This window comes from Pteropus alecto, unplaced genomic scaffold (assembly GCF_000325575.1).
Source record: "Pteropus alecto unplaced genomic scaffold, ASM32557v1 scaffold59, whole genome shotgun sequence".
NCBI lineage: Eukaryota > Metazoa > Chordata > Mammalia > Chiroptera > Pteropodidae > Pteropus > Pteropus alecto.
The window spans coordinates 4,246,319-4,271,907 of NW_006443292.1; the positions used below are offsets into that span (position 1 = coordinate 4,246,319).

A 25,589-nucleotide genomic window follows, 5' to 3' on the forward strand; every position below is an offset into this window, starting at 1 on the left:
ACAGGAAGTGCGAGAGTGAGCCGGAGAAGCAGGAAGGGCTGCCTTCCAGCGGAGCCACTTCCTGTGGGGTTCAGACCCAGGGCGGTGCACAGCGAGCGCCTGTGGACCGCAGTATGACATCTCCACCGCTGGATTCCCACATTTCCCTTCAAGAAATGCTACCCGCTGTAGGAACTTCAAGGATACTCACGATCGCTGCTTTTTCTCGTCTCTGCTGCCACCGGCAAGCCACCATTTAAGGGGCACAGTGTCCGCTTTTGCTCCTTCCTACACTTCTGCCTGTTTCATCTTCCCCAAACTCTCTAAAGTAAAGGGTTACTGTCGGCCCTCTGTATCCACGGGTTTTATATCCGCGGATTCAACCAACCGTGGATCGAAAACAGCATTTGTGACTCACAGCTGGGAATCCACGGATGTGGGGGGCTGACTATGCACGTTCCATGCCGTTCCGTAAAAGGGACTTGAGTGTCAGCGGATTTTGGTACCTGCGGTCCTGGAACTAAGCCCCCCGCAAATACCGGGGGACGACTGCATTTGCCTCTTCTCACAGAGGAGGAAAAGGGGGCGCAGAGAGGTTAAGGAACTGTCTGAAGTCACACAGCTATTGTGGAGTGGAGACCTGAACCTAAACAGACAAAGCTCAGTACTTTCATCACCCCGATTTTGAATCCCACGTTCCTAGGTTACAGCATCAGGACAGAATTCTATGGCAAATGCTGAAACGTGCAGATGTCATACTTGGTCTTGAAGAGAACGGACTCCAGGCTCTAATCACTATAGGCTCTCACCTTCTATATACTTTTATAGCAAGAACTAACCTTATAGATTTTCGAAGCTTCTAGTGAACTAATAACTTAAAATACAGTTGGTTACACCAATTATTGGTGAATCTAAGTGGACGCTTGCACCCCAGGACCCTTACCAACATAAGCTTCGGATCCCGAGCTCTGGAAGGCCTGGCACGCTACGCACGCCTCACACTGGCTCCTGGCCTCTGCTCCCCACTCAGCCCTGTTAGTGTATTTCCCCGGCCCTTTTTGAAAAGTCCTTTAAAGTGACTTATTGAATTATCAACTGAAAACCACCTGCTTCCAGCCAGAAGTCAAACATCTGAGAGATCAGGAGTGGGAAGGACAGGAAAAGGTGCAGGAGGGGGCACCTGGAGATTATCAGACCGTTTGCAGAGATGCTGTGCAGCAATGTGGGGACCGGCCTGGGGAGCCCCATGGCTGTGGGTGAGACACAGAGGACTGATGCAGAACCCGCTGGGGTCTGGGGCGTGCCACCCTGGACCCCAGAGCAGGGGTCTTGCTGGTCAGCTGGCAGGGGCGCTGGGTGGGCTGCAGGCTGGGTCACGGAGGTCACGGAGGTCACGGAGGAGTGAGTGAGCTCCAGGAACAAGGGACGGGAGCGGGAGAGGCCGGCTACCCCAGAGCGGCCGATAGGGGAGGAACACACGAGAGCGCGCAGTGCTGGAGTCCAGCACTCTGGGGACAGAAGCCTCGCTTTACAGCACTGTCATTGCCCAAGGAGTCAATGTCCCCACCATGGCGGATTTCAAGTTATCCACATGAGCTCGGTGAAGGCAGAGCTGGGAAGAGACGGGAAGAAACCGCTCCCCCAGGGCACACCCCGCTGCCAGGGTGCTCCGAGTTCTCGAGGCGCCTGGCTTTGCCTCAAGGTCCTGGTCTGGAGCTTCTGAGCTGGGGAAATGTCACGGTCACAGCTTTGGGTGGGTGGAAGATAGGGGAGTTCTTAAGGCCCAGCAATAAACTTCGCCGGCCCAGGCTCTGCCTGTGGCCATCGCCACAGAGGCCGCACGCTTCCCCGCACTGCAAAAGCAGCTTTTCAACTGTCCCCGGTCCCCCGCTGAGAGCCGGGACCTCCTCCTCAGGGCAGTTTGACCACGAGGACAAACCCTCACGCGTTTTGCAGTGGGAGGACACACAGGGGCAGCCGAACGTCGAAGGCCGGCAGTTCCACGAAGCACGGGGAGCACGTCGAGCCTGGCTTCGGTGTGCGTGTCTGGTCCGTGCCTCTCTGCTAAAATCGGAATTTGACGCCTGACGATCCTTCGAAAGGGCGACACTTCAGCCTCAGAGGTTCAGCTGGAACATCGAGATCGTCAACAGCAGCGAGTAAACGGGTCCAGTGCAGACTCTGCTGATAAAACCACCTTGTACGACCCTGCCAGCTCCAGACGGCAAGAACGCAGATGACCTCCCGGCCCGTCTGTGGCAGTCCCTGCCTCCGAGCCAGAGCCGGTGAGGATGGGGCCCTGGGGCCCCAGGTGGCCACGAGTCCTTTCCAAGGCCCTGTACGTGACATTGCATTCTTTTCTTAGAGAAGGCCCCGGAATTAAATACGTTTTGGGCCTCACGAGGCCCCATCCCTCTCAGCCCCTGGGCGCCGGGGGGTACCCGTAAGCTCATTCCTCTGTAAGCATTGAGAGACTCGTCTGCATGCGAAACGAGGATTCTTAGACCTAGAAACTCAACTAGGGCTATTGAGATTGCAAAGGCTTTGACCCGTTTCCCTCTGCGATGTCTGACGTTCTGATCTGCTGAGGACAATTCTACTTGCTGGCTCTGCCTGGGTCAAGAGATCGGAGTTTTAAAGTGCTGGCCGAAATACAACAGTGCTTTTGTGTATGCTGCTGAGAAGCCATCAGAAGCCTCTCGATGGCTGCAGAGACTCCTGCAGAGACGAAGGTGGGTACCTGCTCTCCCTTGCTACACGACTGCAGACAAAACGTCCTTAATGACCCAAAACGAGAGGTCACGTGACAGACATCTGTTTTTATCCCAGGCTAATTTTGCTCCCCGCGGATGTTTGCACATTGTCCCCAGACTTCTGGGCACTGTGGGAAAAGGCCGTGAGCCACCCCGGAGAGCGAGAGCCGGGCACTGCTCCTCTCCAGGGCTGGCTGGAGGCCGACGCCCGGCCCTGTCCGCAGGCCCGCCTCCCGCCCGGCGCTGTGCAGAAGCGGGTTCGGTGTGTCTCCCCCCTCCTGGATTCCACTGGAATACTTGACCCACAGTCAACCTACTTCTAATCCTGGCGCTGAGTCAGCTCCTTTTCTATCCACTCGGAGTTCTGCCAGCTCTGTCCTGAGCCGCGGATGCAAACTGCTGAGGCATTTCCTGTTCCAGGTGCTTTCGAGCAGAAAACCAGGCAGCGTGGGCTGGAGGGAGGCGGGGTGAAATGCTTCAGAAACTGCTCCCAGCAAATGTGAGGAGTCGTTCAGAGTGACACGGGGTTGGCTGCCAAAGCACCCAGACCCGAGTGCAAACGAGGCTCTGAACTCACTTTACGTGGACCACCTCTGAGGGTGCCCGTGTGCACACACCGGGCGCTGGGGTACTGGGGTTGCTGGCCGACGAGATAGGGGACCGGGGCTGGCGGCGACCTCCCATGGCGGTCCTGTGCGTCTGGGGAGCTGAGAAGTTGTCCGGAGACACTGAACCCCTCTCTTCTCTCTCCTTGGGGTGGAGGTTTGCTTCTGTGAAGCCCGCACAGGAAGTAGCAGCAATGGGTGGGATTAACGTGTGTCGTCCAATGAAAGGCCGTCCCCATCTGTCAATCTCTGGCCACGCTGGAACACCTCAGCACGTGGGGGAGGCTCTGCGAACTGCGGCCAAGCCAGACAAAGTGAGGAGCTTGGATGAGCGACTGAACCCCCTGGGCCTCAGTTTCCCCTTGGAGAAGTGGGCACAGCAACACTGTGCAGTACATTTGGGGGGCCGGGGTCAGGTCTGCAAGGCATTCCCCTAAGACAGGCGGATGAGGATTATCTTAGCGCCCGCGTTTCCTAACGCTTACATAACAGGATGGCCGTCTTCGTCACAGACTTGCCCAGTCGTGGTTTGCTTTGTGTCTGCCTCGTTAGACTTTGGGCTTCTCAAGTAGAGATCGTTTCAAAGAAAGACTGAGATACTTTAGTGCAGTCTGCAAAGGCAAACATGTGCACGAAGACATAATTTTTCAAAGTCAATGATGACAGTTGAAATAAAAGTGTTTCATGGGTAACTTCGTTCTAGCCCCAAACACTTAATTCTCAAGATAGAAGCGAGCGATCACATCTTACATATCTTTGAAAATCTCAAACAGCACCTTGCAACATAGAGATTATAGCATAAAGAAGCTCAGGAGAGGGTTCCCTGGGTACGGTATCAGTCACCACGGTTCGAAATCTAACCCAACTCGGGAACATGGGAGCCGGGCTGGCGGGAGGACACGGGTAACAGCGTGTCCCATCCCAGGGAACTAAAGCAGAGGCAGCCGCTGGGCACCCCGCTGGCCACGCGACAGCACCTAACTACCCTGGGGTGGGCTACCAGGCTGACCTTCGCGGGGGGCAGTGGGGAGGCTGGGAGTTGAGGTTAGGGTTCACTCAGCGGGTCCTGTGGCTAAGAAGGGACGTAACAGAGCAATCCCTCTTAAGCGTAAAGCATGGTTCTGCTGAAGGCGACGAAGACCAGTCTGCAATGGAAGCCTGCCCTTCGATACACAGACACGGTGTCGGCGTCTAAACTCAACGGAGCTGACCACTGGGAATTTGGGGTACACAGTATTTAGTGAAAATCAGTGTTTCTTGGAATTTCATTAGATTTAGGGCTGTTACTCTTTTTCCAGCTTAAGAGTCACCCCCAAAGCCACCAGCAGCCTACGGGTGCTCCCTGTAAGTTGGGTGAGCACCCACCTGCCCGGGCTAAGGCTGCTGTGAGCTATCCCGGGGTCAGTCTGGGGGACTTATGCTACCCCAGGTCCTCACAACTCCGTTCACTCTTCTGCCACCTTCCTTCCTGTCCAAAGGTGCTGCTCCCCACTGGTCCCCCTCCTTTCTCTCGCTCCCCCGCCTTGGGGGTGGCGGCACGTTAGTCCAATATGACGGCAGCTGTCACACTCTGCTCTGATTCTTATAGCGTCGCACCTAAAATACAAGGATAAAACCAGCAATCCGGGAAGACGATGCCGAACCCAATGGCCGGCCTCATCGTCCACGTCAGTTCTCAGAACATGAACCGTGAATCAAATCATCATCGTTTTACCCAGAAAACTGTGGGCGGGTTTGTCTTCCACCACGCGAATCCTCCGAGCCCCGGCGGGAATGATAGCAGCTTCGATGTAACCTGTAGCAACAAATAACACACAGGTGAACCACACCTGCACCCTCGATCAGAGCCCCACGCAGCCTTGGCCACCCAAGTCCCCTCTGCCACATCCCCACGGTGATTTCGGAGCCTGCAGGCTGGTACAGCTTTGAGCGATCAAGATGGTCAACTGACAAAAAGCATCCTTCTGCGGCCAGAATCTCTCAGCGGCCCCAACCCCAGAGCACGCCGTCTGCATGTGTTCTAGGTTCAACTGCATCCCCCCAAATTTATAGGTTGCAGTCCTAACCTGCTGGGACCTGATTTGGAAATGACGATTAGTAAAGATGAGGCTGCGCTGGAGTAGGGGGGGGACCCTAATCCACCGTGACTGGTGTTCTTATGGAAAGGGGAAATTTGAACCTAGGGAGCATGGAGAACAAGAAAAAAGGAAGCAAATATCGGGGTGATGCATCTATAAGCCAGGGCAAGCCAAAGACGACCAGCAAACCACCGCGAGCCAGGAGAGGGGCCTGGGACGGGTCCCTTCTCCCTGCATCCGGAAGGACCCAGCCCTGCCGACAACTTGACCTTGGAGCTGTGAGACGTAACCGTCTGTTGCTCACATCACCCGCATGCAGGACTCGGTAATTGGGACAGCCTGGGACCCTGCGTGAAAAGCACGTCCCTCGGAGCGCGGGCACAGAGTGACACCTCTGGACACGTCCCCTACTGGAGGTTCCCTCTCTTCGCTGTGCTCTGACGTTTCTCCGAGTACCCACCGGTGACAGCAGGACCTCAGCAACTTGCCCTCTGACGGAGGGACAGCCTTACGCACTGCATGCCACGTCTGCCTCCACTGTCCGCGTATTTCTGCAACTATCACCATCTTCCTGAGTATGTCCAAGCACAGAGGCAGGCTCGCAGAGGCTGGGGTCACCCCCTGCCCATGCTCTGACCCCAAATGTGCCCAGGACAGCAGGTGGTTGTTAAGGTTCGGGGAGGAAATGCCCGAGGCCGTGATGGAGGAAGTCAGCACCGGGCCAGCTGGGCGACCTTATCATTGAAGGAGCCCTGCACGCTGCCGAAATTCTGAAACGCAGGCTGGTGATCATTTGTTTTCATTTTCATTTGGGTTTTGGACAAGGCTAATGAGTTTGCTTCAGCAATTTAGATGCCGATCTCTAATTAAATTATGAATTGTACCCCTGGGGTTCCCCAATGTAGTCAACAGAATCAGGAGGAGAGCTGCAAAAACGAGAGATTTCTGGGCCCGACTATGTAGAGATTCCGGAAATATCTCTTTTGAGGGGTTTAATTGCTTATTTTATTACAGTAAAAATGGCTTGTTATTATAAAAAATAATGTACGATAACTCAAACGACGTAAGGGAGAAAGCCCAAATCAACCTATTCCGCACTGCACTGAGAAAATTATCCCGGAGGAAGTAATATTTTGGTGACCAGCTTTTTAAGCATCTCTTCAGCGTATAAACATACTCGCGTCATCTTACATGAATAGGATGTTACACGTGGTTTCAAAAGATCAGGGACACCTTTAGAATAGTGAAGACTCTGGCCAGGCAATATGCGCTCAAGGTACAAAACTCAAAAGTTATAATAGGATATAGTTGAAGATACATTGATCTCATAGGACATATCCTACAGTTGGCTACCTTTCGAACACTCTTATTATTTATAATCCTTTGTATACTTTGGCTGGATTTCCACATAGGTAAATGGATATTAGTGTGGAGAATTCAGAGGCCAATCTGATGCTTTCCTAATAAAAGGCTGCCTAAAATTTGGATCGGATGCTCGGAGGATTCTTAGGTTTGCATTAATAATTTCGTAGTTTCGTATTGATGCTTCCTGGGACATAGGGCTATTATATTATTATTACACTTAAATATACTTTTCTGACCTATTCGTTTGGTTTTCTTTTTCAGGGATTCTAACTTATTTATGTTCGGTTTCCATTCTCTGTCACAGTGCCTGTTTAATCTCTCCTCTTTTTGATCCTTTGTTCATTTCCATTTTGCAAAGGACTAGTATTTCCTTCCTTCTCATTTCCCCTCAGCTCCGCTAAGTCCTGTTGCATCTCTGTGGCTTCATCGTATCGTCGCATCTGCCTTGAGGTCCTATAGCTCAGCTATTTCTGGCCTTATGGAGCTACTGTTTAACAAGTGTTGGGAATTTATGCCAGTAACATCAGCTCAGTTTTGCTCTAGGAATGCTTCTCTACTTAAAAAGTGTGACGCCACACACACACACACACACACACACACACACACACACACACACAGTCACCTTTTAGGATTATAGGACTAGGTTTTGTACCACAGATTTCTCTTAGAGAAATCCATTCCTTCTGAGGGAGTCTGATATAGTAATGTGTCCAAAACGGAGACAAAAATTGTTCAGGGTCGGTATGACTAAAACCTTTTTCGGAGGAATCTCCATTCAAATCACCAAACGGAAGAGTTTTGGAAAAGGATCTGCCTGGGGAGCTGGATTATTCTCTGAAAGAAGCCACTGTCACGTGGAGTCTTCCTGTTTTGTGACAAACAAACCTTGGTGTCAGCATCGCAGGCTGCAGAACCTGAGGCAATGGACAGGGCCAGCCTTGGAGGTCCAGATTCATGTTCCGCACCCCTCAGCAAGCGAGTCACAGTTGCCACCAATGCACGGTCACCACTCCTAGTTTTAAGCTTCACTTTGGCACAAGGAGCGACATTGAAAAGGCATCTGTGTCCTCTCTTTTCTCACGTACCCTGGGGTGCAGAGGTCGACGGGCAGTGACGAGCTCAGGGCAGATGCACAAGTCAGGGGGAGCTCATCCTCAGGTGACCTCTGAGCACTGAGGCAGGGGCATTGTTGCCGTGTATAGGCTCTGCTAAACTTTCTTCATGGAAATGGGGGAGACCAAGAAAACAGTAACCCGTCTCCTGAAAGGCAGGTCCTCTGTTCACGAACCAGTAAACCATCTCTAACTCACTGTTCTCTTTCCGGTGGCCCCTGTTCTGACTCAGAGCTCAGAAGCCCCCCAGGGATTGGTGTAAAGAGCAACCAGGAAGCACAAGAGTCCCATCACCAAACCCAAAGGCGGCTCGTCGTCCCTCAGACCAGATGTCACCCGATGCAGACACCAGACACCATCATGTTGACCGGACATGAACTAATTAAAGAGGAGATTTACTCTTAAGAATTCATAAGACAGAGTCATGTTTTAGATAAGCTAGCAAGACGTTATCTTGGAAATAATTTCCCATTCTAGTCTCTGCCATTAAGCTGAGATATCCAGTTAGAGGGACACGATTTGGTTTCATGAGGAAGCCACGGATAAAATTCAATGCCTTTGCCATTGTTCTAGAATGTGCCATTTTTGCCTTAGAGACAAGTTAGTGAGAAGAAACTTCAGAGTGAGGTTGACCTAAAACTTGTCTCAAATCTTGTAAATATTAATATTAGCTGGTTAATATTAATTAGACCATTAATATTAGACCATTAATGAGACCATTTCCCTGTGAAGGAAATTTTAGTTGAATATCCCAAGTGGAAGATTTGTGGGTCGGGGGTAAACCGTCACATTTCTTTCCCTTGTGTTTTCAGTAGCACTAACTTTTTTGGAAGAAAATCATTTTGCTGGTGACGTGCCATGCCGGAACACAGGTAAAACCCTGGCTATGTGGCCTAGGACCTTTTCCCCAGGTTATATCGCATATATAAATAATTTTTTAAAAATCAAAGATTTTTTTTGGTAACTAACTCATATTTAAAGAGGTTTTTGTGATAAGTTGATATATTTCCATTTTTACAAAAGTTGTTCATGAGAATATGACTATGTTTGTGTTTCCCCTAAAGATTGTTTTGGGTCAAATTGCAAGGAACTCATTGCTTGGGAAGCCCATGAGACTAAACTGATACTCTCGCCCACCCCTCAGGGTGTGGGGTCCACGTGGATGGGCCAAAAAGGCCATGGTTTTTACCTCCAGCAGGAGGACCAGGAGGGTGTCGCATACCCCCAACCCTGTAATCTGCAAACTCTCCTGTGCAGGGAAGTGCCATCTGTGGCTAAATGTCCTGGCACGTCGTAGCGTTTTCTGCTAAAGAAACAGGTGTGGCCGAGGAGACCAAAGATATATCCCTGGCACAGTGACGTGCTTCCGTCGGCCCCCAATCCTGTGACCCTATCTGAGACAGCTTTAAAATTGATTTTATCTTATCGTTTTTTTTTGGCAGTCCGTCTTCAACATCGATTATCCATGAGCAGTACATGGACTGTGTGATTATCATTATCCGTGGCTTCGCGCATGCCTCGTTCCCGCTGACCTCCTGGGAAACGTCTGGGCGTGTAAGCGAGGCAAGCACCCACACCAGGCACGTCACCGCCATGCCGTGCGTAACACCCGAACGTCTTACACGAGAAACACCTGGGAACAGCCTTTGCCATCACACACGTGGACACCTTCGTGCAAAGATCATTCCTGACTGAGAAAAAGAAATACATCGTGGTTGGTTCACGGGCACGTTTCGGGAACCGATCACAGCGGAGACGAGCGTCGTCATGTGTCATGGTCACGCAGTGGTAAAGCCCCATGGAACCTTCATCCACCACACCGGGAGGCTGGAGCGCAGAGCCTGGCATGTGGCAGGGGCTCTAGAGGTGAGTAGTGAACAAATGCGTGACGTGCGAATCTATCCGCCTTCAAAAGGGACAGATGATGTCGCCTCCCCTTTTGAGAATCATTGATCGAGAGGGTTCTAAGAACGAAGTGCAAAGGGATTCACGGCCCATAGGCGCCAGGGTTGGTCCTCGGTGGAGACTCCAACCCAGGTGTGTCCTGGATGTCCCTGGCAGTGGCCAGCTTTCAGTGTCAAGGACGGCATGGAATAAACACAGTAATGTTAAAATGACAACTTAACGAATGAAGGGAAAGCATCACGCCTACTTTCAAATCACTAAATTCAAAACACTTAGCTATTCAGCTCCACTGAAGGCTTGAGCGTGAAGCCTGTTCATCAGAAAAGCAGCCTGCCCGCCAGTTCTAGCCCGCTGCTTCCACAAGCGAGCTGCTGAGGGCTTCGTTTATCTGCTCTAGATGCTCAGCTCAAGGATTTAGGTAAAAAGGCCCAGAAGAGTTCAAGCAAGGGTCAGGATTTCATATTACTGGGCAAAAAGCCTGCGCTGGATTGCTTTTTATCTTTCTGGTCTGGTATGTCTCTCTGATATTCGCCCTTAAGGGTGATGAGACATTCCTCCTTTGGAGTGGGAAAGAGATGAAAGTGACTTTCCTGTCTAAACTGCCAGGATGAGCAGGCCACCCGGCCACACCCGGAGTCGCCTAGATGTTATGTGACCCGGGCCTTTATTCCACTTCTAAGCGGAGCTTTTCCTTCAGCCTGAAATGTACCCCCTACCCCCCCACCCCGCCCACTGTCAGTTGATTCCTACCTGTCCTTTAGTGCTCAGCTGCCTGGGGCCCTGCATGAGGCGCCCCACTGAAATTGGGCCCTCCACCACCCCCGCTGAGCTGCCGCTGCCTCACACCGGGACTCAAGCCGTTTGCCTGGGCGTCCCTGCCCTGGACGGTGACCGATGTGGTGACGGCTAAGTTTTAACTCTGTATCCCTCATGCCTAAGATGTGGCTGCGTTGGGTGAATGTCTGCGGGGTGAATAGACTCATGGGTGACCGTGCCAGGCTCTCTGCACGTGGGTGTTCCAGAAGGGTAGACCACGACGACAGGTCTGCTTAATGAATCTATCAGCGACAGGCAGCCGGTGGTTCACGCAGGTGTGAGCGAGCATTCCACTCACATCTTCAAAGAACAGGGTACACGCTGACGCGAGTTCAGGCTCACAGACCCCAAACGTGAGGATTTAGGGGGCAAAACCAGCTTTAGACTTTAAAATGAAGGTGAGACATTTGGCGACCGCTCAGAATGACAGAACTTGAACAGGCGGGCGAAGCCGGCGTGGACTCAGATGTCCCTGAAGCTGGGAGAAAGCACACCGAGCCACAGACCGGGTGGGGACAGCTGCCCCCACGAGGCTCCTGTGGAGGACTGGCCGCCACAGCCACAGAGGCCTGGACTCGCCAGGAGGAGGGCTGCACGTGCTCGCCTACCGCCTCCTGTGCCCAGGTGGGGCCGGGCATGGGGCGGGGTGGAGACAGGGGAGAGGAGGAAGGGACGTCACCGTGGATGGAAGAGTGGCTCTGCCCATGTCACATTGTGGATCAGACGCTGGGAAAAGAGAGGGCGCTGTGGCCCCATCTGGGCTCCCTCGTAAGGGAGCCGTGTTGCTGTGCGCGGGGGAGGTTTTCAGAGGTGTGTGGGGGATGGGCGCGGCCTTGCTGCCCACCTTCCCCAGAGCGAGCGGTCGCAGCCGACGCCGTGTATGGGAGCTCGGCACGATGTTCAGTGTTTAAGTAAAGGGTTCTAGCGCTTCCCTTTATAAATAAATTTCTAGAAATCAACCGCAAGCCCTTGCCGGCCGCAGGGGTTTTACTCCTAAGCGCCTTTGCCGACACGGCTGCGGCAGGCAAGGTGAAAGTCTCGTGCGAACCGGTGCTGGGGTCCAGACAGAGAAAATGGCATCAGATATGTCAAAACAAATAACAGAAATCGCCAGAGTTCCAGAGCAGCGTTGCCCAAGAGGGCTTTCTGCGATGACAGACGTCTCTGCGATGCCCAACACGAGAGCCACTGGCCACATCATCGCCTTCACACGCTGCCTCAGAGGCCACGCGGCAGGCGCAGGCTGTCACACAGCTTCCTGTTTTGCAGACTGGACGCCTGTCTAAAATCCTGAAACCAGCCCTTACTTGACCCGAGACGTCATTTTAAAATTGAATTTTGCGCTCGCCCAGGAATCGGCTTGCACGGGATCCTGCAGAGTTTTTGCAAAGGCTGAGTGTTTCCACCAGGCTTGGGGAAGCCATGGTCTTCCACGCACAGGAGGAAAGGGGGAGCGTGCAGACCCTCCTCTGCACCTTGTCCGTGGGGCCTGTTCTGTGGGACAAGGAACTGTGGGTGGAACCGAGCTGAAAAGCTTCTACACAAAGCAGGAAAACCAGAAGAGAAGATTTTTAGCTCGGTTCCATCCAGTATTTTATCGTGGTGACATCTCTCTCAGTGACACTGGGTGAGTGGACAGTCACGAAAGCTTCGAGAAGCGCTCACCCGCAGGATGATGTGCCTGCCTCACACCCGCCTCAGTAAGAAGCGACCTGAAGCTTCCCTGCCATCATAAGCTGGTGTCCGTCAGGACGGAGGCCAGACACCACCTCCCACCTCTGGGCGAAGGGCCCGCAGCTGTGAAGGGCTCGAGCACAAAGACTCAGGGCCACGCCGTGCTGGGGCCGTCTGCATCAGGGACAGGAGACTCAGCCCGCAGGCAGACGGCAGAGACTTCTCAGACACGCCAGAACCTCGGGCTCTCACGCATGTTTTAGGGACGCGCGTAAATGTCTCCTACCTTCACTGGATTAAAACTCAGAACCAGAGAAAACCTCTTCCATCTCCAGGTAAAAACTACGCAGCAAAGTGTCTGTGCCGCCTCCTCTGAGTGCAGGTCCCCAGATGGGCGGACGCGAAGCCACAAGGTGCCTGGTCGGGCAGCTGCCCTGGCATTCGCGGACCACAGGGCTGCTCTGCTGAGTGCCACCGGCGGACTATTCAGTCCGAGAGACCTAAAGACCTCGTTCTGGCTAAAATGTCCTTCAGTCATTGTGACACTGCAATACCAGGTCACCTACCCGTCATCGACCAGCCCTTAAGTGTGAACTGCAGGAAAGACATGTCATCATCGGTTTCCGGGCACAGAAAGTAAAACCTACGACACACGTCGGTTGCCTTGTCGCTGCGGCTGCCCCATGGGCCTCGCACTCACCTGTCCCCCGAGAGTGGCTGAAGTCGCCCTTCACCACGCGGCAGGTCCTGCCGTCCCCGCTGCAGACCCCGCACCGGTCTTCCTTGGCCGCTGACCCGATGATGCCATCACAGCCGATTTTCTACATGACCAGAGAGCCGGGTTATTCTGGGTTCCGGACCCCGAGGGCTTTTAAAGAGGGGGCCTGTCGGACTGACTCCCCCAAAAGTGCCTGGGGCCCACGACACTTTCAGAGGCCTGAGAACGTATTTTACTTTAAAACCAGAGGGAAAAAAAAGGAAAGGCATCCAGCTTGTATATGTGTCATTACACCCACCCAGTCATCAGATATGTTCTTTTGTATTTGTGACAGAAGGGAGCCCACTAAAGTGTCCCCGATGGCCCGGTCTGGAGCTGTCCGAGGAGGGAGTAGCCAGCTCCCACGCATCACCCGGTGTGGCCACAATTTCACACGTGGCACGTCTCCCTCGGCGCTCTGCGGGTCACCTGTTCCTTGGCTGAAACAGCCAACAGTGTCAGAAGACACAGCAGAAACCACCCTGACTCTTCTGCGGACGTCCGGAAGCCGGAGCTCATTCAGGCTTGGCTGGGAATGAGCCCCCCAATTCTCAGGGAGACCAGGCCCAGGAAGGGCCCCCACCTCTCAGACCTTCACCAGGCTTGTCTGAGGGCCGAGGAGGGGAGCCCCGACCCCAGGTGGGTCTGGACAGCACAGCCCAAGTCACTTCATGAAAAGTGGGAAAAGGCTGTGAATTTAAAAAAAAAGGCACAAGAATCTCGTATTCTGCAAAGCATCATGACTAAGTTTGTTATGATACGTAGCGAGTGTGTAATATTTGACTAGCTGAATTGCTGAAATGTCCCTGCACGTTTTCTCCCTAAAGCAAACTTTTTGCAACAAGAGCTGGGTTTTCCCACTGCCCTGTACCTGTGCCAGGTGTCTCAGCTCTTCCCTGTCGTGCCTGGACGGGCGCTGGCAGGGTGCTGCCCTCCTCACGCCCCGCTCCCAGCCCAGGGACCGGGCACCGAGCAGAGCTGGCTCAGCAGCGGACTCCCCGGAGGACACTCGGCCCCCGGTCACCAACGCAGAATCCTCCGCTCCGTGACGGCCGTGGCTCGGCCGCATGACGACGTACCTGTCCGCCAGGAGCGTGTCGGACACAGACTGCAGGGCCCGGCCCAAGACCCGATCCAGCAGGCCTGAGGGGGCTCTAGGGCCTGTACTTCTTGCAGGTTCCCTGCTACATTGCGTGGGGACAGCGACCCTCTTGGTCCTGCTCACCACTGAAGGCCCAGCACGTGGAAGGCACTCAGGAAATCCTGGAGGGATGACTAAATCGCGTCACCCCGTGGACTCTAAGTCCAAACCGACTGCCCCGCTCTCCGTCACGCCTTCGCCTTGGTCGTGGGTTCACAGAGTCTGACCTTCCCGACACAGCGTCCGCGCACAGGGGACGGTGTCTTGTAATTCTTTGTCTTCGTGTCTCCCAGGCCGTTACACGCAGTGGCCAGCGTGTTGCTCAGCACGTAATACGTGTTGAGTAAATGCGTAAAAATGACGTCCTCTCGACAAGCTGGGACCTGGGCAAAACTGGGAGTAGGAGACTTTGGATTTCAAACGGGTCGCCTGCCTCTCTCTTCTGTGCCCCCGGCCGGCCGGCCTGCGGCCACGCTGCCTCCTGCCCCAGCGCTGTGGCCCAGTCCTGTCGCATCTGAACCGAGACTTTCTCGTTCAGGTTGTGGTGGTCTCCGTCTCGGTCTTGTTTTCTGGCTGGGAGAAGAGGCTCCTGCCACCTCCCATTACGGCCTCATTCTCTTCCGTTGTGGGGACGCCACTGGCTTCTTGCTTTAAGCTGAACTGGACGCTTTCGGCCAGTGGCACCGCCCTCGTCCTGTTGCCCGGGCTCCTGGTTGGTCCCATCATTTCCTGCAGCCCTCAGTTCCCTCTTTCTTAACTTCATCCTCGTTTTGCTAAACGACACGCCATCTCCTCAGAACGGATGCCTGGAAAATAAAACTTCGGATCTCTTTTGTGTCTCAAAATTACTCTATTTTGCTCGCATGCTTAGTTGATGGTTTAGCTGCAGAATTCTATAATCATCTCAACTTTTTTAAAAATATTTTTTGCCAGGGTCAGTGTCTCTCTTTGATTTTCTTGGTCTTTCTCATTTCTGCTGCTGGTTTTCCTAGAATAGCGGATCATCCCTGGTTGACCACTGTGATTTGAGAAGGAGGCACAGGGAGGCCGCCCAGAGCGCTCTACGTTGAGGGCGGGGGTGTTTCCTGGTAGGCTTCCATCCAGGACTGGTGGGAGGGAAGCTGGCATCTACCCAAACCCAGAAGGGTGAGCACCATGCTCAAGCACCGAGGTCACACGCCTGACCCAGCTGTCTGTGAACAGTCTGTCACACAGCACTGCACAGGGGCCCCCCAATAGTTTGCCTGATGATAATCACCGCACAGCCCGCTAAGCTCTAAGTGCGGAGCGAGGCGTGGTCGGCGATGCTGGCGAGTCCGAGTCATCTCGATTTCAGCCAACTCCTCGCTCTCGCCCCCCTTCCCAAATCCTGGACTCCCTCAAGCATTCTGCTTTCTCTTTGGCTGCGACCCTCCACTGGTTCCAGTTCCGGCCTCTGCTGCTTTGCTCCCGCCATCAAACTTCCGCCCACTTCCGTCTTCCACAGAGAGGTGGCGTCACTGGCCACAGGGTGACCTCCGCTTCTCCGCACCACCGAGTCCGTCTATGCCGCCTCTGCCGTTGGTCGAGTGGGGTCCCAGGATGGAGGAGGAGGGAGCATGTGGCTCAGTGCTGTCGCCACCCAGAAGTTGGCATGGGGGGTTAATTAAATAAAAGGGGTGTGGGGAGTGACTTCAGAGTTTTAGGTCTGCCATCGATAAAGGTCTGGCACCGACAGTCACACCCTTCGGAGATGTCACTTCAGGGTCACCTGAAGGTGTCACCCTTCGGAGGTGTCACATCCATGCTGTGATGCATGGCAGCAACCAGGAGGGCGCTGTTGAAATACAGCCGGTCGCTTTTCCTGCATGCTTGTTACCCCTCCGTTACATGGTGGACTGAGGCCAGAGTCTCGTAATTCTCCTAAACGCCACCGGTCATTCTGCTGGCCGAATAGACCACTGTACGCAAAATTGGGAGGCCAAAAAGTTCTGGACAAAGCGAACGGCCCGCCAAAATGGGCTCCGGATTCCAGAAGCGCCGAAGTCCTGAGATCACGTCCCCCAGCCTCTCGGGCATCCACTGTTTTGATTTTGCTTTCTCTTTTCAGTTTGAGATCAAAAGCTGTCCTCCACGCCAGCTCCTGGAGGAACACAGATAATCAGACACCAGCCCTCCCCTGAAGAAGCTCACAGGCTCTGAAGATGTTTCATTTTGGTTCGGTGTCCATCGAGCTCAGGACAGGTATACAGAGTCGAGTCCCAAAGAAGTGTGACCCTCAGTGGAGCGTGTCAGCTGCACGTGTACACAAGCCGCTAAGGCCCTACAGAAACGCCAACCAAGCACGTTGGGCTCTGTCCGTCAATCTGACTCACCCACGGAAGGCCAGTGGCTCCGAGGCAAGGTGTCTATTAGAGGCCTGTTAACTCGATTTCTTTGTTTCCGGAGGCCAGCGGGAGGAATTATTAATGATGGGGCTCCTGATTTATAGGGACTCGCTGAAAAATAGACAATGTTTGTGTTCTTTCCCCCAACTCGCTCCCGCTTTTACGAGCGCTGTTAAGTTCCATTTCGGCACGTTAAGTAATTTGTGACTCACTGAAATGAAACTTAACTCGGGCCTCATAAAAACAGAGTAAGATGGTATTTCCGTGTTTCATGTTATGGTTTGAATCAGCCTGCTATTTGGAGCTTACTGGAACCTGCTCGAAATGCCCTTTTGGATTCTCTTGTCTCTTCCATTCCCTACCAACGAGTTACTGTGTTTTTCAAAATTTCCCAGAACTCCTTCTGTTACCCCCAAAGAGCAAAATTTATAGCTGATGGGGCGAGAAGGAAAAGCTGGTAGTTAAACCACGGCAATGTTTCTGTAAGTGCTGTCCGATGTGAAATGTGGATGATTTCTGCCTCGCATCCATCATCATTAACACGTTTCTATCGACAAACAGGTACAGACAGACTCTCTGCTCGTAAACCCGAGATTTTTTGTTGCTGTTATTATTACTCTTACTATTTATCTCTTTAACCGACTTTCCTTGCCTTACTCATTCTCAAGTACCACAGGAATCCAGAACATTCTGCTTTGGCAATGACTATACCTAGGCATAAATGCTGTATTTGTATTTAATTTCTTCTAATCTTGTTTACCTATGCTCGATTTTGTTATAAAAATTCACAAACTATGACTTTACTAATTTGGATTTTTGGGAGAACTGACTTAACAGTGGGGCTTAAAGTTAACGTTCACAGTTTCTCTCTGAAGAGTGACTACTGTTAGAAAAATTACAGGTGGTATTTTTAGCTTGCTTCAGAAAGCGAGTTGTTTCTCAACATTTTAATCTCGTGAGGTGCTTGCAGGGAGCTGCTGCCACCCCCCACCAGGACCTTCTGCTAAGACCAGTGGGCTGCCTGGGGGCAGCGGGGCACTGGGGGGCACGTGTGCAGAGCAGACAGCACTTCCGAGAACTGGCAGGGGGGTGTCTCCATCAGCAGCGGGGTGTCAGAGACAACCAGCCCTCCCGCCCGCTGGAGAGCCCTGTGAAGGGTGTCATGGTGTGCCCTCTAGTGCCAGCCTCAGGGCAGGGGTCAGTAAATGCAACGAGGGCAGCAGCGGAGGCGCTGAGGGAGCAGACTGGAGGGTGGGGCCGGGGGGACATCTGGGAGTGAGAGGCAAGTGTGCCCGTGTCAGTCCCGTCCTACCCCAGCGCAGGACAGGCTCTGGCTCGATGGCCCTAGAACCACAGACTTACGGCTGTTAAAATGCCTCGAGTGGCATCTCATCCCTGTGGTGCTGACTAAACCTCTGCTGTCACAACACAGGGACGGTCCCCTAACTGAAAAGGCTGCGATTTGAACCGGGGAAGGGGCCTGCCGGCACCGGTCACTTAGAGCTGAAATCGCGTCTGGCCACGTGACACGGCCCCCACTGGCCACAAAATTTCAGGATTCTTAGAAATGCCTGATGCTGGCAAAGGCTGGAGGTGGCTGGTGCTGCCCTCAAGGGTCTGAGCGCCTTTACCTGGGAGGGAGTCAGTGGAGGAGGCGCAGTTCAGGGAGGAGACGCAGCCTGCGCCTGGCTTGCCAGTGTCAGCGATGCCTCCTTTCAGTAATTAACGGTAAGACCTGAGTCCGCACAGGCCCTGCACGTTCTTTGCTCCGAGGCGGCAGCCCTGGGGGCCAGCTCCGGCCCCCTCCACCCCCGTCCCTGGGAAGATGCTTTGCCAAGACTCCGGGCACCAGACGTCCATCACCCTCACACGTCTGTGTCTGATAACAACGCCAGGCCGTGCCAAAGGAGTCTGGCTGTCGCTCAGCTTTTCCCTGAAAAAGCCCAGTTTGGGACTAGTGTGGACGTCACAGGGAACAAATCCACGAAGGCTGAAATGGCCTCAGGGATCATCGGAGAAGCTGTCTCTATGTGTGTCTTCCCGCCTGTCTGCTGTCTACACCGCCTTCCACTCACTCTCCACACCCTGTGGGCTTCGCCCCAGGACGGGGGGTGAAGTGGAGAGAACGAACCCGTCTGCTGCCCTTGGGGGGACAAGCGGGCTCCAGACTTGGGGCAGGATTGTGGCACAGCTGCAGTTAAGGGGGGACAGCAGTGTCTCTCCCCTGTAACCCCTGGAATTTACAATTTTTCAAATGTTTTTGACATTTCGCTGAAATTGAGTGTTCGAGATGAGTGTCACCTTCAGAACATGGGGGAACTCTGAAGCACGCACAGCCACGTGACTCCTGGAGCCACGTGACTCCTGGAAAGCGGTTTCTCTTTTCCTGGTGAAAATCAGAAGCCCCCTCAGGGGTCTCTGACGAGCAGACGCCTTGTTTAGGCTCAGGTCAATGGAGGCAAAACGAGGAAAAACAAAAACTGGAGGAATAATCTGGTTTCCCATCTATGACAAATGTGTGACAGTCCTGATACCCATCCGCCTCCTTGGGGCCCGGAGGACGGTGGCCTCCTCCAGCTCTTGGTGGCTCCCCTGATAAGGACAGGGCCGAGGGAGCTTGGCCGTGGGATGGTGATGTGTCCCAGGCTGGGGGAAGGAGCTTTCTGGGCCTCGTCGGGAACGAGGGCACGTCTGGCACGTCAAGGTGGCATCACTTGGGCCACACCCCTTCGGGCAGTGGAAATACTCAGCCTCCAGACCCCCCACCTTAACCCCGGCCACTGCACAGCAGAGGGCGCCCATCCTGACGGACAAACGGGCAGAATACCAGCTACACCAGGCCCGCGGGGGGCCGGGCTACAGGTCCGCCCCGGCTCAGGTACATTTAATACAGATGGAAAGTGATTTCCTTCCCTTTCTCTTATTTGTCTTCTTAAACGACACGTATCATTGTTCTAATGCGTCACGGACATCCAACAGTGGCATGGATCTGGGGACTATAGTCCAGCGGGTGTAGTGGTCCCCCAAAACCAAGCACGTTTACCTCCCCGGTTGCCATCTGCAAAGACATCTGCTTAGATCTGCTATATTTTTTGTAGCGAAACAGGGCAGAGCTCGTCGAAAACCATGTGTTCACACACACCCTCCTGTCTTGCCTTAGCGTTCTACCTATACTTCCCTTCGTCACAATGTCTAAAGTTATTTAAACATTTTTGAGATTATTATGTTGCCACGATTCATTCAGGCACCCCGACTGGAGGTGAGCTTCACGCTCTGTCCAGCTTGCAGAAGGCAGCACCCCTGGCACCTTTTTAAAAAAATACCCATCCCTCAGGCCTCCCAACTCCTGGACCCTGCCCGACTCCAAGCGCCTCTGGCAAGAGGAAGCCTCCTCGCCGAGGCCCCACCGAGGACACAAGGAAAACGAGTCACCTGGCACCTGCCGTGCACGCAGAGGTCGGTCTCGTAGGGCCCGCAGGGTGTGCCGTCCAGGACCCTGTCGGCCACCAGCAGCGGGGAGTCCTTGCCCAGAGGCGAACAGTACAGTTCACACGGCTTATCTGAGGAGGGAAAGGGGTGAGAGTTGGCGTGAGAAGGGGCGTGTGAGCCATGCCGGGGGCAGGTGGTGATTTTGCAAAGGAACTTCCCGAGAGAGCAACAGTGACACCTTTGTGGGGCCTCTGTCCCCCAGTGAGTGGGTCCTTGCAGAGGTCCTGGGGGAGCAGCAGCAGGGGTAGAGAGAGTCCTCTGGAGTGGGTATGACCTCAGAGGACCTCGCCATCCCAGCTAGAAAGTTCTCACTAGGGCAGGTATGCTGTCTCACCCAGAGTCTGGGGCTTTCGCGATGGAATGGCACTCGCAAAACCAGCGGTCCCCAACCTTTCTGGCACCAGGGACTGGCGCGCCTATGAGGATCTAATGCCTGATGACCCGAGGCGGAGCTGAGGCGGTGATGCTGGCGCCGGGGAGCGGCTGCACTTACAAATGGAGCTTCGCTCGCTCACCCGCCACTCACCTCCCGCTGTGCAGCCTGGTTCCTAACAGACCATGACCAGTACCGGTCCGTGGTCCAGGGGACCCCTGCGCGAAACCAGTACTGTCTTCAGCAGCCTCACACGGCTCCTCCCTCCGAGCGATCACCTCGCTCAGTGGGAAGTGTCATCTTAGAACACCAGAGAGAGGTCTTCTGAAGTCATAAGGAAGGGCCCCTTGGCCAAAGCAGTTTGAAAACTGTGGATTTAATAACATTTAAACTCAAGTGCTGCATCGATACTTGGAACGAGGGAGCTTAGAGGTGATTTTTTCGACAGCAGCAATAAAGCTGATGATGGCGACGGTGATGATAAAATTATAAGTATCTACCACGTGCCGGGCAGCAGGCTAAGCAGCGTCTGCACTGCAGGTGCGTGCGGTCACTGTCCTGTTTTGCAGATGAGCACGCGCGCGGCTCAGGGTGTGCACCGCTGCCTGGGGTCCCTCAACCTCTTAGTTTCACCCCGATTTTCTTTCCACCACCGTTTTTTTTTTAAACTCTAAATGGAGAAGAACTCTGGGGGCCGAAAATATTAAGCGACAAAACGGTGCTGCTGAAGACAAACCACCAGGTTCATGGACGTTTCGGCTCCTGAGTGTAGACGCTGATTTGAGCGGGAGATGGAAATGGATCGGGATAGAACATTAAAGGCTCTTCTGAGCTAAGTTAGAAAGAACAGAACCGGAAGGGGTGCGACTCGTCGTCTGGGCTCTTCGGTGAGAGCATCCGCGAGGTGGACGCTCCAGGACTGGGAGCCCGACCTCGACGGAGAGCTCGTGGCCAAGGCCCCAGGCGGGAAGATGCCCTCGGTTCCACCTGCACACGACTCTCCCGCCCGCAGACACCGTCCTCCACGGCTCGGGCGGTCTGCGGACACCCAGGTTCCAGAACGGAGCCCAGAGGTGGCACTTCCTCCCTCCGCTAAGCTGGAACTCCCTCCATCGATCAGCTCCTTCTCAGAGGACTCCGCTCAGAACTCGGGGCGCCCCACATCTCTAGGAAGACGTAAGAGCCTCTCGAAGTTCTCTGAGGCGGGTGATCCGACCCCAGGGTGAGAGACCCTGATGAAAAAGACGAGCTGCGGGGTTCGGCTTCAGGCCCGGTGCCACCCGCCTACATCCTTAGTCGCAGAGAAGGGGGTCAAGTCTTCTTTAAGTTACACAACGATACACTCGAAGGAGAGAAGGCTGGAGCGCCCCTCTGGCCCAGACGGAGTTCTGACCAAGGCTGGACTGTCTGGGGTGGGTCCCGGCTTCTCACTGGCTCACCTGTTGTCAGGACTGATGCTCAGATGGGGGACGCCGCAGACATGGCCGAGGGGACAGACGCAGGGGCTTGAGAGCCACGTGAGCCATCTGTGTGGTGGCGGCTTGGAGGGTTTTCGCTGGTGGCTCCTTAGGGCTCTCGCTGTCAGTAGTGACAAGGTCTAACCAAGGTGGAGACACCGCTTAATGCAGAGGCTGTCACGAGCGCTCGCTGGAGCCCTGCCTGGCCTTCTGTGTGGGACAAAAGCTGAGGAGGCTGTTCAGGCCCCTGTTCCCAAAGCTGCTCACAAGCGTCAGCCGACGGGACCTGCGGTGGCCACCTAACCACAGCAGGGCTCATCAGTTTCTCTCCCCTGAGAAACCACACTGAAATTCCCTCCACGGACGCTGTCTGCTTGTGGCTGGTGGATATCAAAGACGTCTAGACCTTATGCACAGTTCGGAATTCATGAAGGGTCTGAAAACGGCTAGTGTTTTCTTCCGTTTGTGGCAAACACATTCTCCCACTTGGAGATGGCTGCTTGTGGGTTCCCTGGTAGAGAGGTGTCTGCTAGGGGTACTTCCCTGCACCCCGCTGGGGCTATTTGGTCACTGCACTCTTGTTACCTGTCTAATGCCCAAAACGCTCTGACCTCTGAGCCACGTCTGGCCCCAGAGGATCTGGATAAGGGACGCGGACGTCTGGGGCAGGCTCTGCGGGCCGCCCGTCGGCCTGCACGTGGACGGGCTGCGAGAAAGCCGGTGTGCAACGCGACAGGAAGCCAGGAGCCGCACGAGCCGAGGTGGATGTGGACCCTCTGGCCTCAGGCCCCCTCTCCCTGACCCCTCGGACCTGTGGGACACCCTGCATCTTTGTGACAACTTCTCTTTTTGATTAAGCAACTCCGGCCGCTTGGCTGAGCTGGCATCAGAGACCCTCACCATGCTACCCGCCTGTCCCCTGGAGGCTCAGACCCGGAGAGGTCCAGCCCTGCCAGGGAGAAGGGGCTGGGACGGTACTCTTACGTCCAGACACGGCCTCTACCGAGGCCTCCGCCACCTCAGTGGGCACATGGCCCGCTGGCCTGGCCAGGGAGGCCTGGACTCTTGAAGGTTCCCACTTAAACAAGATTCCACGGGGAGAGTAGAATGGCGCGGGTTTGGCAACGGGCCACCTCGATGGGTTTCTGTCTAAAGGCTTTTCCGCGGAGAAATATTTTCTAAGGAGAGTCTTTGCCTTCTGGTCTTCTGTCGGAGGTAGTATGGGTTTGTGGGCCTGAGTCCTCCCCTGGAAAAATCTACCATTCGTTTTTCACTTATTTTTTTTTTTTCAGCAACAGAAAAAAGAAAAAATACAGCTTCCCCTTTCTTGCACTGTGCGTCACTGGGCAAAGAATTCCGCAGCGATGGCAATGTTATGAATAGGGCGGTCAAAACGACTTCTGGAGAGCCTGGGGCCCGGCCACACGGACCGCTCCTGTGACGGCCCGGCTAGCGTTGTGCCTTTTGCAAACTCCGTTTTGAGAGGGGCGCTTATTATCATCTGTATGTCCCCGCTGCCGTCTGCACTGGCCGTTTATTATCTCATCTTTATCCTTGTGAAATGCTCCTTTGAAAAACTGCTGGCTTCTGTTTATATTTGAAGAGAAATGAAACCAAACGTGTAAGAAGTCCTGACAATGCCACCCTGGGGGAGATGGGTCGAGCTACCCTTGCAAAGCCTTGAACTTGGGCTCTCTCCTTCAGAGGCGAAATGCTTACTCCCTGTTGGCCGTCCTTTTCAAACGGGGTCGACTTGTCAGATCAAAGGTGGTGGCACTCTGGCTATCGTTATTTCTTGTCTTGGCAGAAAGAACCAAAAAGCGGGTAGGTGAAAACGTTCTGAACGCAGCGAGCTTCCCCGAATAGCCGCCAGGCGAGGCCTCCTGGAGGGGGCTCTGGGCCGACACCAGTGTCAGCCACCGCGACGATAAGGGAGGAGCCGAGCCGTCCGACAGTGGTGAGAAGCAAAACAGAAGTTTAATCTGGACTTGGAGGAGAAATCGGTGGAAAAACAGACATTGAAGAGAGATTTCTGCGTTGAAGACACGAGGCAGGAGCACCGCAGACTGAAGCGAGACACCAAGGGAAGATCGGAAACTCTGCGCACGCAGCGGGGCGGCCACGAGAACGGGCGAGTCTGCCCCAGACCTGCCACGGCCTGCTCCCGAGGGGTGGCAGAGGACATGACGCTGACCCCGGGGACCTGTATCTGGCAGTCCGGTTTGGCTGAAGGACTGCGAACACGCAGCTGCTGCCAGTGCTATCTCCCTCGGGATTAGGGACGCAGAGCATGCCCGAGACTTCTGGAAGCTCCTGTGTCTTCTTGCATCTGACCAACAGCCAGGCAGAGGGCAGCGGGGGCCACGTGCGAGCCTCTCCCTCCAGCTGCCTACGGTCCTCTTGGGAGGCTGGGCCACCTCTCTCGCCTCATCTGCTGGGTAGGTGAGGGGGCAGGTACAGTCACACGGCTCCCAAAGGTGGTGCTCTTTTTTAAAAACGGAAAACATCAGGCTGAGTGGGCTGGTGTTGCCAACTATGAGAGAGAACACCCCACGTCGCCTTACAAGAGGGTTCAAAGCCGATGGGTTAACGGCTGCAGGTCGGAGGCCATTCTTCGCTGTGCCGGCTGGGCCTGTGTCCCCTGCACAGCTGCGCACACTTGAGCGTGCAGCCAGCGATGGCATGGTGAGATTTTTTTCGGAGGTCCCTTGGGTCACGGGCAAGGAACTTTAGACCTGGGGCAGGAACCTCACTCTCCCGCAGAAGGCTTTAGAGGCTGTGCAGAAATCGGGCGCATTTGTTTGAGTTCTTATCAAAGCTCCCCCACCCGGCACTCGTGACATCTCGCTATCTGTCTCGCTCGAGTATGAGAAGCCAGATGATAGCTGGTCGTTTTCTGAGTCCGCTCCCCCGGAACTGGGGTCAGCTCCCTCTCTGCTTTTCATCAGCTGCAGGAGCTTAGACATGTCACGTCAACTGTGACCTCTCATTTTCCATGTGGCTTGTTTTGCATAATAAATGAGATGATGAATACGGGGCTAACGTGTGCCTGGCACATGGTAGGCTCGATAAATGGGACCATATTGCCATCATTAGAACGCAGTCTGACTTTCTGCAGATGAACAGAATTTTAAGGGCAAAAACTCTGAACTGGATCCTGCGGGATCCTTCTCAACGCTAAACAAACGCTAAACAAACGACATAAATTCTGGAGCCGCGATACACCATCTGGAATGTTATTAGCCACCGGGAAAGCCTGCGACGGCCCAGTGGTCAGAGGCCCTTAATCTGGGAGAAAGCTCTTAGAAAGAAATGTGACCCGAGCTTATCATCATGTTCACCAAGTTGTAAACTGTCCTCAAAAGACTTTTCACCCCCCCGAACACTTCAGTCAAGGAGTGAGAGCCAACCCAAAACGACCCGAGGAAAGAAATGCGAGAAGGCGTCCACACTGGAAAGGAAGAAGCAGACACACCGGCCCCGCCCTGCCCCGCACAGCCTCGCGCTCCTCTATGTTGGCCCTGGGCCCCTCAGCACCGGCGGCGAGCAGTAGGCTGCGCGTGGGGCTGCAGGGGGAACCTGGGCCGCTGCCTGGCTCGCAGCTGCTTTTGGGAAATCTCACAGGCCTGGGTCATCCAAGTTCAACCTCACTGCTCAGGAAGTGGGTCCGAGGCCGACTCGGGGCCGGAGGACTGGAGTGGCCTGGTGGGTGGCCTGTG

The 25,589-nt window shown here is 54.3% G+C and overlaps 1 protein-coding gene across 1 annotated transcript in view; it reads right to left on the minus strand.

Annotated features, from left to right (window-relative positions):
* Positions 1–25,589, minus strand: part of ADAMTS17 (ADAM metallopeptidase with thrombospondin type 1 motif 17) — a 213,173-nt gene that overhangs the window by 53,945 nt on the left and 133,639 nt on the right. Inside the window, exons 13-15 of the mRNA XM_025041234.1 lie at positions 19,984–20,111; positions 12,988–13,108; positions 5,052–5,132 (exon numbers count right to left, since the gene is read on the minus strand). Coding sequence (XP_024897002.1) covers positions 5,052–5,132; positions 12,988–13,108; positions 19,984–20,111 — 330 coding nt within the window. The remainder of the gene's footprint in view (positions 1–5,051; positions 5,133–12,987; positions 13,109–19,983; positions 20,112–25,589) is intronic.